This window comes from Chelonia mydas, chromosome 13, assembly GCF_015237465.2.
Source record: "Chelonia mydas isolate rCheMyd1 chromosome 13, rCheMyd1.pri.v2, whole genome shotgun sequence".
Classification (NCBI taxonomy): domain Eukaryota; kingdom Metazoa; phylum Chordata; order Testudines; family Cheloniidae; genus Chelonia; species Chelonia mydas.
In genome coordinates this window covers 23,684,019-23,702,058 of record NC_051253.2, presented here as the reverse complement: position 1 = coordinate 23,702,058, position 18,040 = coordinate 23,684,019, and the positions used below count along the sequence as shown (strand labels likewise).

At 40.4% G+C, this 18,040-nt stretch overlaps 1 protein-coding gene across 4 annotated transcripts in view; it reads right to left on the bottom strand.

Annotated features, from left to right (window-relative positions):
• Nucleotides 1–18,040, bottom strand: part of PTPRT (protein tyrosine phosphatase receptor type T) — a 716,574-nt gene that overhangs the window by 213,161 nt on the left and 485,373 nt on the right. For all 4 annotated transcript variants that reach the window (XM_037915718.2, XM_043526952.1, XM_043526953.1 and 1 more), the window contains exon 9: nt 14,783–14,892. In XM_037915718.2, the coding sequence (XP_037771646.1) occupies nt 14,783–14,892 (110 nt within the window). The remainder of the gene's footprint in view (nt 1–14,782; nt 14,893–18,040) is intronic.

Sequence of the window (18,040 nt, the reverse complement as noted above, 5' to 3'; positions counted from 1 at the left end):
TCATCGCTGCTGTCTGATGTGTCATCCCCCTCTTGTAAAAGTCTGGATGAATCTTTCTGGAAACTTCCTCTGCTCTTGCACACTTTTCTAAAATAGTGAACCTTTCCACTTTCCTTGCAATGCTCTGATAGTGAGGGGCACCACGCCCTTACCCACTCATGCTATCTTCGCAGTAAATCCATCTCACTGTGGGTATGGAACCGTGGCCACCTGCTCTTCTTTGCTGTTGTCTCACAGCACGTACTTCTCGGGTGCTGTGCTTCCTAAGGCTTTCATCCTCCCTCTTGAGCTTCTGCTGCATGTAGTCCCCAGACTGCATGTACTACCTGTGCATAGAAGGCAAAACCCATGGGGGGCAGGTACTAAAAGCCAGGGCAGGCTAAGCCTCCCCTGACCAAGGCCGTGGTCGCACCTACGTTCCCCCAGGTGGCCTCTCCCTCCCTTTCCCTCTATCCTGAAGCCGGCTGGGGCTATTCTGGCCACAAGTGGGAGCCAGCGGCTTGGCCCAGTGCTGGGGCCAGCCCAGCACTTGAGGGAACCAGCCAGCACAGCTGCGGTGGGCAGGCTGGGGCTCCTCCAGCCACGGGGAATGAGGATCTTGGGGCTCCTCTGGTTGCAGAGGGCGAGTGCCTCAGGTGGAAGGGGCGGGGCCAGTGGGCTAGCCTCCCCGAAGGGGATGGTTCACCCACTGCCCATTGCTGTAATATATGGATCAATCCCCTTCCCTTTGGATTGGTCTCTAGTGAAAAGCCAGTATCACTCCACAGTTTCATTTGCTTTGGGAAGCAATAGGTTCCCAGGGCTCCTAGGACTTCTGTGAGGTGTGAGGCAGTGGTGAGATTCAGAGTACTATAGAGCTCTCAGGTAAAAGAACAGTTTTACTTTTCCGCTTGTTGTCATTTTCCTTCTCCTCCTGCATGGACAGGTCCGTGAACAGCTCAAACTCCTCCTTCCACTGAGTCCACTGAGGAGCTAGGTATGTGACTGTAAAATCCAGGGCTTGGTGGGGGAGAGGCTTCACACAGAGTTCTATGGCTCCCTCTGCTAGCTGCTGTCATTCAGAGAACTCACACCTCTGAGTGAAACTGAATGCCGACTGAGTTGAACAAGTGGAACTTCATTAAACCTATGCACTGCTCTGGCCATCTGGCTGAGTTACTTCCAGCCCAACTCCACCCTGTTCCTTTGATGTCTTGTTAATAACCACCGCTCCAGAACATGGGCCCTTTGACTGCACTTCCACTGACCCTGACACAGCTGTAGAACATGGTCCTCAAAAGTAGATGCTTACCATTTTTATATTTGGCTCGGAGTAGCTACCTTTCTTTCACTTTTTAATCATTCCTTTGCTTTCCCTTGAAGTCTACATGGAGTGAAAATAACGATCTGGAAAGGATATATATATATATGTGTGTGTGTGTGTGTGTGTGTGTGTGTAGCTTATTTTCAAGTTACTCAACTGCTTTATTTTTGATGATGATGTCATAGAGCAAGGCCCAAATATGAAGCTGCTCAGCAGGTTTATCAATATTACCACAGCTGCACGAGCAGACTGGTGCTTAAAAAAGATTAGATAGAAGAAATGGGATTAGGAATCAGGAAGAGAGAAACAGATACACAAAAGAGGAACAAGAACTGACCAAAACCATATTCTATCCACATAGGGAATAAATCACTGGCAGGCAGAAGTACATCAGTTTATGAATGAACATATTAGATGCTGCCAAAGATATTTTTAAAACTGCACACTAGCACATAAATGAAGAACATAGAGCTTTCAAACATCGTCTTAAAATTCTCTTTGGCTCAGAAAGAAACATATGAGCACAATATAAAATTAAGCACCCAAAATCATTTCACTAAAAATATTCTTTTCCGTTGCAGACCCTGGGCTAAATCTTTTCTCTTACACTGAATGTACATCACTGTAAATCCACTGGCTTCTACAGAATAATAGCAAGAGAAATTCAGAAAGATGCTTGGGCTCAGTGGCTCATGCTGAACTTTTTTTTTTAAGTTTAATAATTTTAAAATTTTTAATTTTGTTTTTAAACACTACACGCCATTTATAGCCAGTCTGTGCAGTTTACCGGGTTGTCATATTTTAAACAATTGCACTGATTTAAGTTAGTTTTTCAGATCAATCAGTTGGGCATTTCAGATTTAAAAGAGCTTAATTAACAAATGATTGATGAGGTGAGTAAAACTGCATTTCTCTGCTTCCGAGTTATGAACATCTTCAAGTAGCAATGAGGGGAGTGTGATTAAGAATTCTATACACTGCAGTGAAGTTTGCTCAGAAGTTTTTTAAAGCTCCTATTCAGGAAACCACCCCCTAATTAGGGCATCATTAAACACTGGCTTAATTTTAAGCATGTGCTAAACCCCACTGAAGTCAGTTGGATTTACACACATGCCCTGAGTCCCTAAAGGTCTACACCCCCTCTCAGGAAAGCAAGTACATCCTCAGCATTAAGTATGTGCTTAAACGCTTTCCTGAACCAGGCAATGGCAGGGTAATGATTAAGGTAAGCCTAGCAGGTGACCTGCACCCCATGCTTCAGAGGAAGGCAAACTCCCCCCCACCCCCTACTGCCAATCTTGCCCAGGGGAAAGTTCCTTCCCATCCCACATATGGCAATCAGTTAGACCCAAAAGATTTGAGCAAGAACCAGCCAGCCCAAGCACCTGAGAGAGAGACTGCTTAGTGTTGCCTCAGAGCCCTGTGTCCCTGCTTCAGAGGAAAGAAATAACAAAACACAAGCCCACACTCATTAGCCTTCTTTTTGCAGCAGCAGAGAAACTGATCAAGGTCCCCACTGTGAGACAAAAGAGTCTTTTTCATTTAGGCACTGGCGTTTCTAGGAATTATATGAGCTTCATCGAGATAACATAATGAACATAATGGGCGAGAGTTGGGACCCCTGTGGGATTCTGCTGGCAAGGGACATTAAATTGCAAGAGCAGGTGTTTATCATGTCTAAGTGTTGCTCTCAGGCTGCACCCAGAAAGCAATTTCATTAACCCCTGCCATATCTTGGGGACAGGACAGTAGGATTCTATGGCCAATAGCAACACATGCTGTAGAGAGGTCCAGAAATTTGTTTGGATTTATTGCCCTTGTCGATTGCCAAGAAAAGATCATTCATCAGTGCCACCAGCACCATCTATTTTCCAAGTTCTGGCCTGAAGCCTGACTAGGAGGGGTCCAGGATATTGGCAGCGTCTAACCAATCTGATTCCTGAGAGCTCACTAACCATTACATTCAGCAGCCAGACAGTAAATAATTTATTTTCAACAGCCCAGCCCTTCCTTGATGCAATTCTGCAGGTGAAACAGTTAACTACAAGGCAAATTTACATGCACATATTCACAAAGCTTACCTTAAGTGCAATTCAGAGGATAAAGCAGTCACCTTTGGAGCTGACATAGCTGCAAATGTAAGTAGACTACACGTCTGCAAATTTTCACAGCTAGTCTGTATTATTAAGGCCTTCATAGCAAGATTAAGTATAACATACTCTTCATATAACTGAATTTCATGGACTCAAACAGAATAATATATCACAGTCCAAGATGCGACACATACATATCTAATGTCAAAGCAAAACATTGTATGTATTAGAGGAATAGTATGTTGGCATACGAAGACTGCATTGTAATACATAAATACAAGTGGTTAGATTTAAGGTTGTACATACCATCTTTAACTGATTTCCTGTGGATTTCCGATGCTGAACTATGTATCCTTCATGCTCTTGCTGCTAAGCTAAGTTAGCCACCCAGGTACGTACAGCATAAACTTCCTTCAGTGAACACTCAGTATGTTCAGTGAGAAAGTTTTATACAAAGTGTATCTCACATGCACAGAATATAACAGAGACCATAACTTGATCAAATTAAAAGAGATTTTCACGGGAACATCCAAAACCACTTCCCTACTGAGGTTTTATTTCTGACCATTTTTATCTTTCTACAATTTCGACTGTAGAGCAGCATACAAAATAGTTGCAAAGTTTTATTTTATTTTATGAGGGGAATGAACATTAATTGCTTTCCTCAACCAAAAATGATGAAACTAATTTCCCCCTCAAATTTTCCAGGGAAAAAACGTCTTACAAAACTTGGCCTGGAAAAATGTCAGCCTGAAATGATGACGTTCCAAAAAGTGATGCATAATCATGAATTTGATCCCCTGGTTGTGGCTAAAATACCAGCTAATAACAGAAATGTAGGGCTGGAAGGGACCTTGAGAAGTCATCAAGTCAAGCCCTCCTGCACTGAGGCAGGATCAAGTAAACCTAGACCATCCCTGGTAGGTGTTTGTCCAACCTGTTCTTAAAAACCTCTAAAGATGGGGATTCCACAACCCCCCTTGACAGTCTATTCCAGTGCTTCCTCTCCTTGGACCATTTACCTTGTGGTGGATAGGATTGTGTGTCCCACTGACACTCAGAACCATGTCGTCTGGAGTCTTGTACTCTTGGTAGGACCACCTTTGGCGAACAGGTCTGAGGTGAGGTTCCAGACGAAGCACGGTCCAAATTTTACAAGACAGGCTATCATAAGTAACAGTAGACGATGCTACCTGCAACTCTTGATGAGAGTGGATAGCTACACCTGGCTCCCACCGGAAAGTCCTCTGTGGCAGACCAGGTGACCAAGCAGATATGCTCATCTCCCTGGCTGTGAAGATGGATGGTAAGAGCTGTGTGAATAGCCTAGGAAATCAGTTTGGGTGCAGTAGGACCTGATGGCCCATCCACTGCATCCAGACTTGTCTCCAGGCATCTCAACATTGTCATGCCACTGGATTTAGACAGGCCTGGACGACTGACTGAAGATGACTCTGCATAACTTTCCCTCACTTCAATACAATTCATGCGCTAGTCATGACATCAAGTGATGTCATGGTCATCTTCGAACCCGAAGTGCTTAACTATCATTATAGTTAGAAAGTTTTTCCTAATATTTAACCTAAATCTCTCTTGCTGCAGATTTTCATGGGAACATCCAAAAACACTTCCCCACTGAGGTTCTATTTCTGACAACTTTAATCTTTCTACAATTTCAACTATAGAGCAGCACACAAAATGATTGCAATTTATTATTTGATTTTATTTTATGGGGGGAATGAGAAATAATTGCTTTCCTCAACCAAAAATGATGAAACTATTTTCCCCCTCAAGTTTTCCAGGGAAAAACAAGTGTTCCAGGATTTGTTGCCCTACCTTTAGTAGACATGGAGAACAGTTGACCACGGTCCTCTTTTATTAACAGACATCAACTTATTTGAAGACTGTTATCAGGTACCCCCTCAGTCTTCTTTTCTCAAGATTAAACATACCCAGAGTATTTTTTAACCTTTCTTCACAGATCAGGTTTTCTAAACCTCTCATCATTTTTGTTGCTGTCCTCTGGACTCCAATTTGTCTGTGTGTCCTAAAGTGTGGCACCCAGAACTGGATACAGTACACCTACTGAGGCCTCACCAGTGCCAAGTAGAGTGGGAAAATTAGTTCCCCCATCTTATATACAACACTTCTGTTAATACACCCCAGGATGACATTAGCCTATTTTGCAACTGCATCACATTGCTGACTCTTATTCAATTTGTGATTCACTATAACCCCCAGATCTTTTTCTACAGTACTACCACCTAGCCAGTTATTCTCCAATTTAGATTGTGCATTTGATTTTTCCTTCCTAAGTGAAGTATTTTACATTTATCTTTATTGAATTTCATCTTGTTGAATTCAGACCAATTCTCCAATTCGTCAAGGTCATTTTGAATTAGAATCCTGTCCTCCAAACTGCTTACACCACCCCACCCAGCTTGGTGTCATCCACAAATTTTATAAACATACTCTCTACTCCATTACCCAAATAATTAATGAAAATATTGAAGAGTGTTGGACCCAGGACTGACCCCTGCTGGACCTCACTAGGTACTTTCTCCCAATTTGACAATGTGTGAGAACTAATCTTTGAGAATGGTCTTTCAACCAGTTGTGCACTGACCCTATAGTAATTTTATCTAGATCACATTTCCCTCATTTGCTTATGAGAATATCACATGGGACTGTGTCAAAAGCCTTACCAAAAAATCAAGATATATGTCTACTGCTTCCCTGCATCCACTAGGCCAATAACCCTGTCAAAAAAGGAAATTAGGTTGGTTTGGCATGATTTGTTCTTGACAAATCCCTGCTGGCTATTTCTTATAGCCCAAGTATCCTATAGATGCTTACAAACTGATTGTTCAATACATTTGTTCCATTATCTTTCCAGGTCTTGAAATTAGGCTGACCTGTGTATAATACCCTGGGTCCTCTTTCTTCTCCTTTTTAAAGACAGATACTATGTTTGCCCTTCTCCAATCCTCTGGGACCTCATCGATCCTCCAAGAGCTGTTGAAGATAATTGCTAATAGTTCCAAGATTGCTTCAGCTAGTTTCTTAAGGATGAATTTCATCAGGCCCTGCCAACTTGAATACATCTAACTTATCTAAATAGTCTTTAACCTGTTGCTTCCTTGTTTTAGTTTGAGTTCTTTCCCCCTTGTTAATATTAATTGTGTTGAGTATCTGGACACCATTAACCTTCAAAAATAGGCATTAATTGCCCCAATCTTCTTGATATTGTCTGTTACTAGCTCTCCTTCCCTGTTAAGTAGAGAACCTATACTTTCCTTCATCTTTCTCTTGCTCATAATGTAATTAAAGAACCTCTTTCTTATTGCCTTTTATGTACCTTGTAAGGTGGAACTCATTTTGTGCCTTAGCCTTTTTGTCCCTACAAGCTTAGGTTATTCTTTTGTATTCCTCATTAGCAATTCATCCACGTTTCCCCCTTTTTGTAGGATTCCTTTTTGATTTTCAGGTCATTAAAGAGCTCCTGACAGAGCCATATTGACCTCTTACTATTCTTCCTATCTTTCCTTCACATCGGGATAGTTTCCAGTTGTGCCTTTAATATTGTCTCCTTGAGAAATTGTCAGATCTCCTGCATTCCCTTTTCCCCTAAATTTTCTTTCTGTGGGACTTTAACAAACTCAAAGAATGGGTAGGTAAAGTCTGCTTTTTAAAATCCCATTGTTCTTATTCTACTGCTCTCATGCTTTGTATTATAATGCGTTGTGGTTTCAAGGGCTCATCTTGGGAGGAATTTAGTCCTACCCTATTTTAAATCCAGGAAATACATCCCACAACCATTGGCCTGATATATGATCTTCTAATTCAGTGGCTTTTTTCATGTAACTACCTCTCCTGCAGAGAAAAACTGAGCAAAGTGACTGAGGAGAAATGGAGCATTGACAATTTAAGAGATGATGGAAGGCAGATCACAATTTTACAAGACAAACAAAAAGATCTGTAACCTCTGAAGTGCAATTTGAACTCAAATCCACTGGGATTAGAGAAACTAGACTCCACACATCCCATTAAAGCGTTTCAAATAGTCTGAAAGCCCCTTGCACTTTTATTCCAGGCATCCTAATACAAAAGATTTGATGCATTTGAAAACTGTGACTAAGAAAGCTGAATAGTTAGAAGCTACAAATTCATTTTTTCCCTAAGATACACTACCTATAGAGGACTTGATAATAAATTAAGAACATATGTCATGAAAAGAATACACCTTGTAGTGTTTTAAGAGACAGTTTGTTACTTAGACAATGTGTCTAGGTATGGCTCAGTGGATGGACCTTTCCAATATGAGAATTTTTTTGATTTTTTTTTAGCTGAGCAGATGAATATACTGTAGATACTGTTTAAATGCTTCTAGGATTTAAATGCCTCATAAAAATGCCTCCCATCTTCAGTCAAGTAACATGAGGAGTATTTCACACAGAGGATTGCTGGGTGTTTCTTCTTCTTTCCCTCCTCGACCACCTAGGAAGTACTGTGAACCTCTAAAATCAACAATTCCCAGAAGACCATTATACACAAAGGGAACACTTTTCAAAGTTGGGTGCCAAAATTGCTGTACTTGGAAGTTTCAATAGGCATTTAGATAGCCTAAAAAGAATAACTGGATGCATAGGTGCTTGATTTTAGGGTACCAAAGTTCAGAAATTGGACTCAAGCCTGTAAAAAACACTTGGGTCCGTGTGTGTGCACTATTTATTACAACTTGGACTGTCTAACAAGTGGCTGAGATAAAGGTATTGCCTAAAAAAAGAAAAAACACTAGCACAAAACTGATCAGTGAGCTTGATTCAGATGTTATGTCTCTGTGATCCACAACAGCATAAGCCTTTGTATTGTGTAATGCTGGATGGATGTTGTCACTTATTTAGGGCAACAGTGATGTTTATGTACAAATTCCTACACAACCTTTGCAGTGATGCTTCCACGCTGTGTAGAAACTATTATATTATTGGCTTAATCACAATGAGTTTGATTCTTAACATGCATTTTAAGCTTCCAATATATAGTATAGCAGCTTTCATGAGACTGGTAAAATTACTGAACAGCTGTGCTGCTTTTAAACAGGGGGAGGGAAGGAGGGAAGGAGTCCTTAAAGCAATTGTATTAGATCTTGCCCATCACAAGAAGTTAAGAGAGACAGCTGTAATGCGACCTCTTTTATTAATGTCACATTCACACACCTCTCTATAAAGTTGTTCTTACCTAACCAATATACCAGCAGAATCCATGATTCTTCTTGTTTGCCTGAACACTTGCTTGAAAACCTATCCATCTGCCTGTCTGTTATGTGCACCTGTATACCTAGCTACCCGTTAACCCAGCTATAGAGCTGTTGATCTTAATCTGCATTCTGTTACTTACTTTTATATCAATCTGTGCATCTCCCCTATGGTTTATCATATATCAGCACCTACCATTATTCACATGCTCATTATATTAACTGCCTACCTGCTCACCCATTCACCCATTACCACCCTTCCCTAACTTGTGTAAGATATACTATAATGTCCCTGCCTCTCTCTCCACATAACTGGTGTCTTAATATCTTCAGCATCCTGTTGATCATAATTTCAATCCTGAGCTATCCCTACTGTCTTGGACAGGAGCCTTCTGCTTCCTGAGAATAGAATCTAGTTGCATTCTGATTTGTAGATCTGTAGGGTTCTTTCTTTAAAATCCGGCTGTGCCTGTATCCAGTGAAACAATTCTCAAACCTATTGTATTTTTTTCTAAAGTCAGTCTTAAAAGCAAGGCTGTAGCTGTGTGTTATTTAACATTCAATGCCAGACCCCAAGAGCAACATGAAGGATAAATGTCAATCAGTTGCGACTTGAATAGTCAAAGAGGCTCATTATGGTCCTTTCATTCTGTTTAAGCTCTTTCGAGTTATACATAGTCATTACAAACTTTGTGATTTTTGACTGCTAAATAAATTGCTTACTGAAGATTTTGCTGCTGAATTTTAACCCAATTCTTCATGTGAAATCTGCATGTGCAAATTGCGATGACAATTTGTGAGATGTGGACTCCTGTCTGCCAGACAATTGTGAGAATAATAGAGAGGCTTAATGTGAAAATCTGCCTGGAGGTAAAGTAAATGGAATGTTAGTGGGCTACCCAGCTTATTTATGTAGAGGTATTTTGGGCACCTAGGAACAGCAAATTTAATGAAAGATATAAACACAATAGGCCAAAACCACAGATAATGGGTAAGTAGAGTAGGCAAAAGTAACTTTAATGGTGTGTAAGGCAGGCTCTAACTAAGCATAAGAGAATCTAAGTTACAATACCTTACACAATACCTGTGTATTTGGTCCGTTATTTCCAGAAGTGAAGCTGACTTTGACTTCATTGACTCATTCATAAAATGCATTTCCTGGACCCTAACTCTGCGGGAGTTTTCTTTTAACAAAACTGGTAGATGCCTCTGCTTTAGGAGTAGTTGTATCCCCATTGACAAATGAAGTAACAAATGTGAAGTTGCTAGACTGCTGCAAATAGGTTAGATCGTTATTGAATCTCAAATCCACATCAGCTGATACAGTAACATCACTTCCGAAGATGCAATTTTTAGGAAAGGTGCTTCTTGTTCTTAAAAACACTACCACTCTGGTTCATAGATTAGGGGTGTTTTCTTTATTGGCAGTATTTCTTTAAAACTTCCCACCACTGCAATACTGCTAGTGCAAGCCACTGGTGACAGGAAACAATAGAAGTAGCATCACAGACCAGCCACTGACATTTTAACCAAGGCGTCAGCAGAATCCATTGAGAACAGGTCAAGACAATGTTTTGGTAAAGATGCCTGAACTCTGCCTAAAATAAAACTTCATCTGTTGCTACTATTGATGGAACTACACTAGTGCTACAGTCATGTGAAATTTGAAAGATAAATACCAGCATAGACAAAACTGATGGGTAATAACTACCCATATAGCTGAATTTGAGATTAAGCAGATCTATCCATTTTAGATAATGCATCGGTGGGAGGTACCTTTGCACAAAGGCACTAAACAATTAGGGAACATAGAGTTCAATTGCTATCCAATTTCCTCAGGCAGCAAGGTGAGGCATATATCTATATGTGCAAAGAACTGTGCTTTATTTAAATGGGCATTATCAAAAGGATGTATCTCCATTTTCACTCTAAACACAGAGAGCCCTGGGTTTAGATTGATCTCTTGTGTTATGGAATTCCACGACTTGAAATCTACCATTGAGAATACTCTGACAGCCTCACTAAACAAATATCTATACCACGCTGGCTCCAACTGCATCATTCATGCTGAGATTACTTGTCTTGGAGGGCTGTGTAGGATGAGGCTATCTGAGGTAATACCTCCATGTCAGTTTGCAAATTCCCCCATACTCAGTAGGAAGCATCTCTGCTGAGAGAGATGTTTGTGTGTTCCATCTTAATTCTCTGGATGTTTTAGTGCTGAAGTTTCCTCTTTATTGAAGAGAATAGAGGAAGGGGAACAGTTGGAATTCACCTTGACCCCCCTACTGGTGCAGCCATCAAATGTGCATTGAGTCATAATCAGGAAGGGAAATTTGTGTATGCACACCTCCAATGAGATTCACGAAATGATCTGACTTAAGAGGCAAAGTCACTGTTATGATGCATCACTGCTCTCTACGCAGTCGCTCAGTCAGAAAAGCAACTCAGATTAATAAGGTCCTTTCAATGAGCTGTGCCCACAGGTAATGTTTAGCAGCAAGTCTCTTTAAGAATTAAAAGGAGGGGTTTTTTTTAAATCATTTACACTCCACAATTTATTTTTATATTCACTTTCCTATAGGTCATTTGTGTTCTCAGAAAATAATTAATTTGCAATTTATACCATCCAGGTCAGTTCCTAAGCAGCATAAACAAGGGCTGTTATATAATATGTTATCTGTGTGCATGTAAGACCTTGTAAAGACCTGTGTGCATGTAAGACCTTTCAAAACATGTGCATTTGGAGCTCATAAAAAGGGGATAATAGTACTGGCTAGAGTCTACACAGGTGAGGTGCATAGAGCTACAGTCTAGACAGGTGAGGTGAAATCTTGCCCAGCCCCCACAGTTTGGCCAATGTGTCTCAGTTGTGATCTACAACCCTATTGCTTATTTTAGTCCATAACTTTCCCTGAATGGAGATTGTTAGTCATAGAGAATTGTGAAGGAGTTTGCCAATATACACAACCCCCCGCCAGAGATTAGGCTAAAGCCACCAAACTCAATTTATTTTTTTGACCCAAGTTACTTCTAAAAATCAGGTTTCCAGATGTGAAAGGCTTAGTGCATCAACCTCACTGTAACACCCAGACGTCTGAAATCTGCTTTTATTATAGAGGCATCTGGGAGCATTGCTCTAGTTGTGGACTTGGCTGAAATGGCACACATTTATCAAGAGGAACTTCTTTCATATGCAGTCTTTTTACCGTATCAACTCAACCTACATTTTTAATAGATGCGAGGCAAGATGACATAATAGTTTATGAAATCACATTTAACCTCTGGACAGCAGACTACAGACCTTGCTTTGGCTGCAATGTATAAGAGTTCGGTGGTCTCAAACTAGTCTTCATTTGTTCACTCTAAAAACATCCTGTTTGACATCACTGGCACTGCCTCCCAAGGGGTCCATTAGGACGAGAGAGCAGGTGGTCTGCTGGTCAGAACTGAGGGGAAGCGGGAATGTTATGGAAGGGAAATCTGCATAGACTCCGTTGGGCTGTGTCACAGTTTATCACCTGCATGCTTGCCCCCAAAATAATTGTGTGCGCTCTTCCACGGCAAAAAAAGAAACCAAACTGTAAATGGTTCCCGTCCCTCCATCTCACTCCACTCTGAAGAGAGCCAGCAAGATTTTAGAGTAATAAGCAGGATAGTTCTTTGTGATACACCCCGACACAACAGATTTATTTATATAAACTATGTGCTCAACCTTTAGCTCACTCAGCATCCTGCCTCAGAAATGGAGACCACCGTTGTTCTTTGCAGCCCTACCAATGGTTTTACATCCGTTTAGGCCTTCAAAAGCTACCTTTGCAAGGAAAGAGGCTTTACGCTCTTTTTTAAAGTGAGAGCTAGGATCCCACCCTACACTTCTAGTTTCCCAAAAGCAGGTGGGATTGCAGCAGGGGATGTCACAGGGCTTGCAAGTCAGCTCTGGATTGTGCCTTAACAAGCCAAATGCTATTAGTACCTCCTTTTTACTGAGTACTGAATTGATTTACTGAGACTATTTTGGAAATTGTTTCTGTCTCTTGCCTTGTGGGCTCCAAAAGGTGACAGTCAGTACATTCATACATTCCAGGGCAGCGTTTGCTCACAGGTTAGCCTTTTAAGTCATGAGATTGTCAGTTCAGAGTCTGTTACACAGTTGCCTCCTTTCAAATAGGTTAGGTGCACAACCTCATACCAAAGAAGATCAAAACCTGCTCTCTCAGGCAGTGCAAAGGTCATAGAGATCTGCTCTAACAGGGCATTCCTGGATAGGAAGTGGTATAGCAACAGTGCAGTATAGTCACTAAGGGTTCAGTCCGGCCTTTATAACACAGAGCAGTTTATATGCAGCTCTAAATAATGCTAAAGGCTGCAACAGTCCCTGGCTGGTTCCAGGACTGGTAAAATGGAAAGATGGCCTACTAAAGATCAACAAGATTCAGGAATTTGTCCCTTAATTTGCATATGTGATTAATAGGAATGAATGCACAAACTGAGCTCTTGCATGTACAAATGGACAATTCTGATCATTTGCACATTTACTCCATCTGTGTGCCTAACTTTGAAAATCCATACTCTAAGTGCATCTTTCACAGAACTTCCGGAAAAGATATGTCACTGTCCAAGTAAACTGCACCTAGATTTCCCCTTCACGTCACCAAGGGCACCCATTCTCAGGATCCACCCCACCCCACATCATCATCTCTCTTGGGTGGAAAATCATGTCTCTCCCCCTTCTGACTGAGATATTTCCAGGTTGAACAGTTCCCTGCCTTCATCATATTATTCCCAGCAAAAGACTCTAATAATAGTATAACTTCCCTCAGTTATAACTTAGCGCACAGTTCTCTCTCAGGAAGCATATTTTATTCTTAAGGTAAACAAACTACAGGAAAAAAAACATATTTAAAACAATAAAAGGAACCTACAATTATGCTAATAATCTTACCAGAGAGTAATCCCCACCTGCTACCCAATCTCCACAAGGTCAGTATAGGTCCTTCTAACCCTTCCTTAAGGACTGGGGTCCTCCGTGGACCTCCTGATGATTTGCTGGATCAGGAAAAAAAAAAAGCCCTGAGCCTGTTGAAAACCAGGCTATTTATCAAAAAATCCTCTCTTTGTCTGTTGGTCCTTGGAGAATCCAGTTTGAACTAGTATATGCAAAACTCTCCAGAGGTGGTTTCAAAAGGCTGATAACCAGAGGAATTACATTAGCATACCTACTCCTCCTAGAGAAGTTACATACAATCTCACCATAATAAACAATTGAATTTTTAATAAAATGAGTCCCAAAGGCATGAAACTCATTTCAGTAAGGTCTAAATCAATTCAGTAAGATTTCAGTAAGGTTTGTCCAAGATATTGAAGAATATTGTTATTTCTGTCATAGGTTGTCCCACTACTTAACAGATGAGGCACCATATTTCAGACTAATGGCATACATCCTTCAATAGGTTCTGTCCTCAGGTTATTTGTTCCCACCCATTATGCTAGGCACAGCACAAACAAAAGACGCATATCCCCTCCCCCAACAGGTTTACCTCCTGAAGACAAAGGATAGAGGTATACCACACAAGTGAAGCTATCAGGGTGAAGATTGTCTTATGAAGACAAAGCTAAAGCTTTGGATAACACATTTTTTTAGACATATGGATTAAACCAAATTCCATGAGTGGGCTGACAGGGTGAGAGTACTTAATAAGGAAGGTGCTTATTGGCTGCCTTTTATGAAAACCGGAAGGAAACTATATGGCAGAGAAAAGAAGTGGCTGCAGTATTCAAGATGGGAGATAACGAAAGCCTGAAAGCATTATAGCTCTAGGGACAGAAAGGAAGGAAAGTATATCTTGGAAATGGTGTAGAGCAATAAATGGCAGAATTTGTGATGACCTGGATGTGGGGCAATGGAGATAGTTAAGGGTCACATTTGGATGTGATTTAAAGTGGAGCTATTTACGAGATTTCAGTGGCAGCAGCAAGGTACCATGAAGATTCTCACCTATTTTATTTAGGCCTCCTTTAAACACCTACTGAAATCTCTGAAACATCATGGCTATGCTGACCATTACACTTGCACACATATGGAACAGGTCCTCTGATAGATACTCTTTCACAGCAATCTGTTCTCCTTACCTCATAGAGTGTAATGATACCATTGGTCTCATTTGGAGGCTTCCACTGAACATAGATTTTTTCTTCAAAGGGTCCTCCTTGGATAGATTCTAGGGGAACAGGCCCAGGAACTGTAAAGGAAAAGAGTGGAAAGTCAGTAACTCTCCACAACAGTCACATGTGTACTGCCAGAGAGGCTGAAGTCTTCCAGCAATGGCTGGTGCTCTAGAGCTGAGAAAACATACACTCTGGGCCAAACGGGAACATTTAAAAAGGTATTAGTACCCATTACTATTGGTCCATTCTTGACCTGGGGATCCAAACATGAAAACTCAAGTACTGAATATTAACAACAAACACACACTCATGGAAAGACGCTGCTATCTTCCAATGTTTCAGTGATCCACCATACCTAGTTCCACCCACATGACAAAGGCAACTTATTGAGAGTATTTATTACAGAATCAGAGATTATAGAAGATACAAAAAGCTACTTAATGTATTACCAGCTAGTGCTCTGTTTGTATATCTGCACACACCCCAGATTTCCCCATCACCAACATGATCATGCAAGAAATTGCCTACTTCTATTACCAAGCAATTATGCATTTATAATTTTACCATTTATCACATATTCAGGTATCTATAGATATTTCATTTTGTTGTAAAATGTGTATTTTTTATTTTCCAACTTATTGCATTCCTTTTACATATTAAGATAATAAAAATACATTCCTTAAATAAAAAGAAATTGAACAAGTGTGCATGATTTAACATAGCCTCAAATATAGCAACTTGTGTCATACAGTCAAAATACATAGAACCTCGGAGTTACAAACACCTCAGAGGTTGTTCGAAACTCTGAAATGTTCATAACTCTCAACAAAATGTTATGGTTCTTTCAAAAGTTTACAACTGAACATTGATTTAATATAGCTTTGAAACTTTACTATGTGGAATAAAAATGCTGCTTTCCCTTTATTTTTGTAGTAGTTTACTTTTAACACAGTACTGTACTGTGTTTGTTTTTTTGTTTGTCTCTGCTGCTTCCTGATTGTGTAGTACTTCTGGTTCCAATGAGGTATGTGGTTGACTTGTCAGTTTGTAACTGGTGTTTGTAACTCTGAGGTTCTATTGTAGTAATATTTTGCTCTTACAAAGTACTTTCACCAAACCCCTCTCTACAGAAGTGATTAAAAAGTATTATCCCCACTTCACAGAAGTGGTAACTGAGAAACAAATATGCTTAGATCTCAATACTGCTCACATGGGTCCACTGCAGAATTGGAAGCTGAATGACTTGCTTTGAGTCACACGGAAAATCAGTGATGGAGCTGAGAACAAAACACAGTCTGGTACTCTACTTACTGGACTAGGTGACCCATAATTCAGGAGGCACACCAATAAACACATCTACTGTTGTTGCTGGGTCAACACATACTGATCTAACCTTGTAAGCTTTACTTCAACAGCACATTGTCTTAAACCTTAGATGACAGTGTCAGAAAATATTTTTTTATGTAAGATTTGCCTAAGTTATTTGTCTCAAAAGTGTAATGGATTTGTGTTTAAAGCATCAGGTATAACAGGATTCATGCTTTGTTTTGGTATGACACTGAGTTTAAAATAGCATAAGAGTTCTGTTTTGTGTACAAGCAAAACCAACATAAAATAACTAGAGATTGAGCCATGAAGACCTCCTTTAAGATGTATGTAAATAAGCTAAGCCAAATATTTTCCTTTTCTTCCCAGCCTTTTGGATAATTTTATTCCCTATCTTATCTCCTGTTTCCTGTCTTAGGTAATCGTCCATCATTGTCACAAACAATTCTTTAATGGGTTCCTTTTCTTCCCCTTTTGCTCTGTGTGCACTTTCTGGTTGAGTTCTAGGAATAAAGTTATTCGCTTCATAATTTTATTCTTAAAATGTATTTACAGGCACACTGCTAACTATTACAATCTTCCTTGTCTTTTGGACATTGACTTATAATTAAACTAGGCACTTTCCAATCACTGAGTGAAGCTATGATGGAAGGAAATGCCCAGTATGAAGGACTGGTATTGCACAGCTGTATCTTTCTCTTCTTTAACTGATGGACATCTTTGTTTGCGTATCAGCAACAGGAAGTGTTTTCATTTTGTTTTATTTTTTGCTACAGTCAGTATTTAAGGATCAGCTCTGGCTTCAGAAAAATTAAACTGTCTTCAGCTTGATGTATAAGTAATGCATCTACCAATGACAGCCAGGCAATGCAGAACACATTCAAGAGTCACTCTTTTCTTCTGTGGTGAAGATTCCCCAGAAGGAAGATTAAGATTTGCCATATTCAAGAGTAAGATTTGCCAGGAGAGAGATTCCCATTTGGCTCACATTGCAAAGCTGCAGCCTATTGATTATGACTTCTTATACTTAAATCATGACACTGCTAAAGAGGGTAAACAAAGTAAGGCCAATTGGCAGCCATGGCCACTTCAGTAGTATGTCCAAATCCCAAACCTGGAGACTCAACTAGGTATGCAAGCACATGAGTTCCTGCATTACACACCAAAGTAGCAATAACAGCATCCAAATGTGAGAAGTAACTTTCTATTAAGCTGCTCAGGTTGAAAAGCTGTACAGTTTGTCCAACCAACTGGTGGGAGACGGACAACTGAGGAAATCCACTCTAGTATCTGGCCACAAGGTTGCTCTCACCACATTTCTCTCTAGGCAGTATCACATGAAAGGCTATGACACCTCCAGTTTAGTTTTATCACATTTTGGCTCATTTAAGTGGGCATATTGGTGGAGGGGGGGTGGCATGTGTTTGAGAGATTAGACTCCCCTAGACCAGATGTTTTACTAACACTCAGTGGAAGGGAGAGCAGGGGACATGAACATTTTTTTAAAAAGTACTATCTGAGTCAACACTGACTGATGGAAAGAACCTCACAAGAGCTCCATTTTACTAAATGGAAGAAAGTATGAAGGAATATTGCAAGTTCTCCTGAAAACCTCGAACAAGGAACTTTGAAATAAGTGTGCCATCTCTGGACAAGTTGGTTCTTCAGCATGCTTGAGGCTAACAGACACAAAACAGTGTTAGTATCTTGCATAAACAGTAGATAGGCAAAAATACAGGACTTATAGGAGAAAGGATTGTCTCCTCAAGATTACAAAGTGTTCAGTGGGCACAAATGGTCAGGAGATTGAGGAGAGATAGTCTCCAGAAATGAGGGGGTAAACTGAAGACATTTAGGGCCAAGTTCTGTTTTGACATACAGCTGTGAGAGTATGCA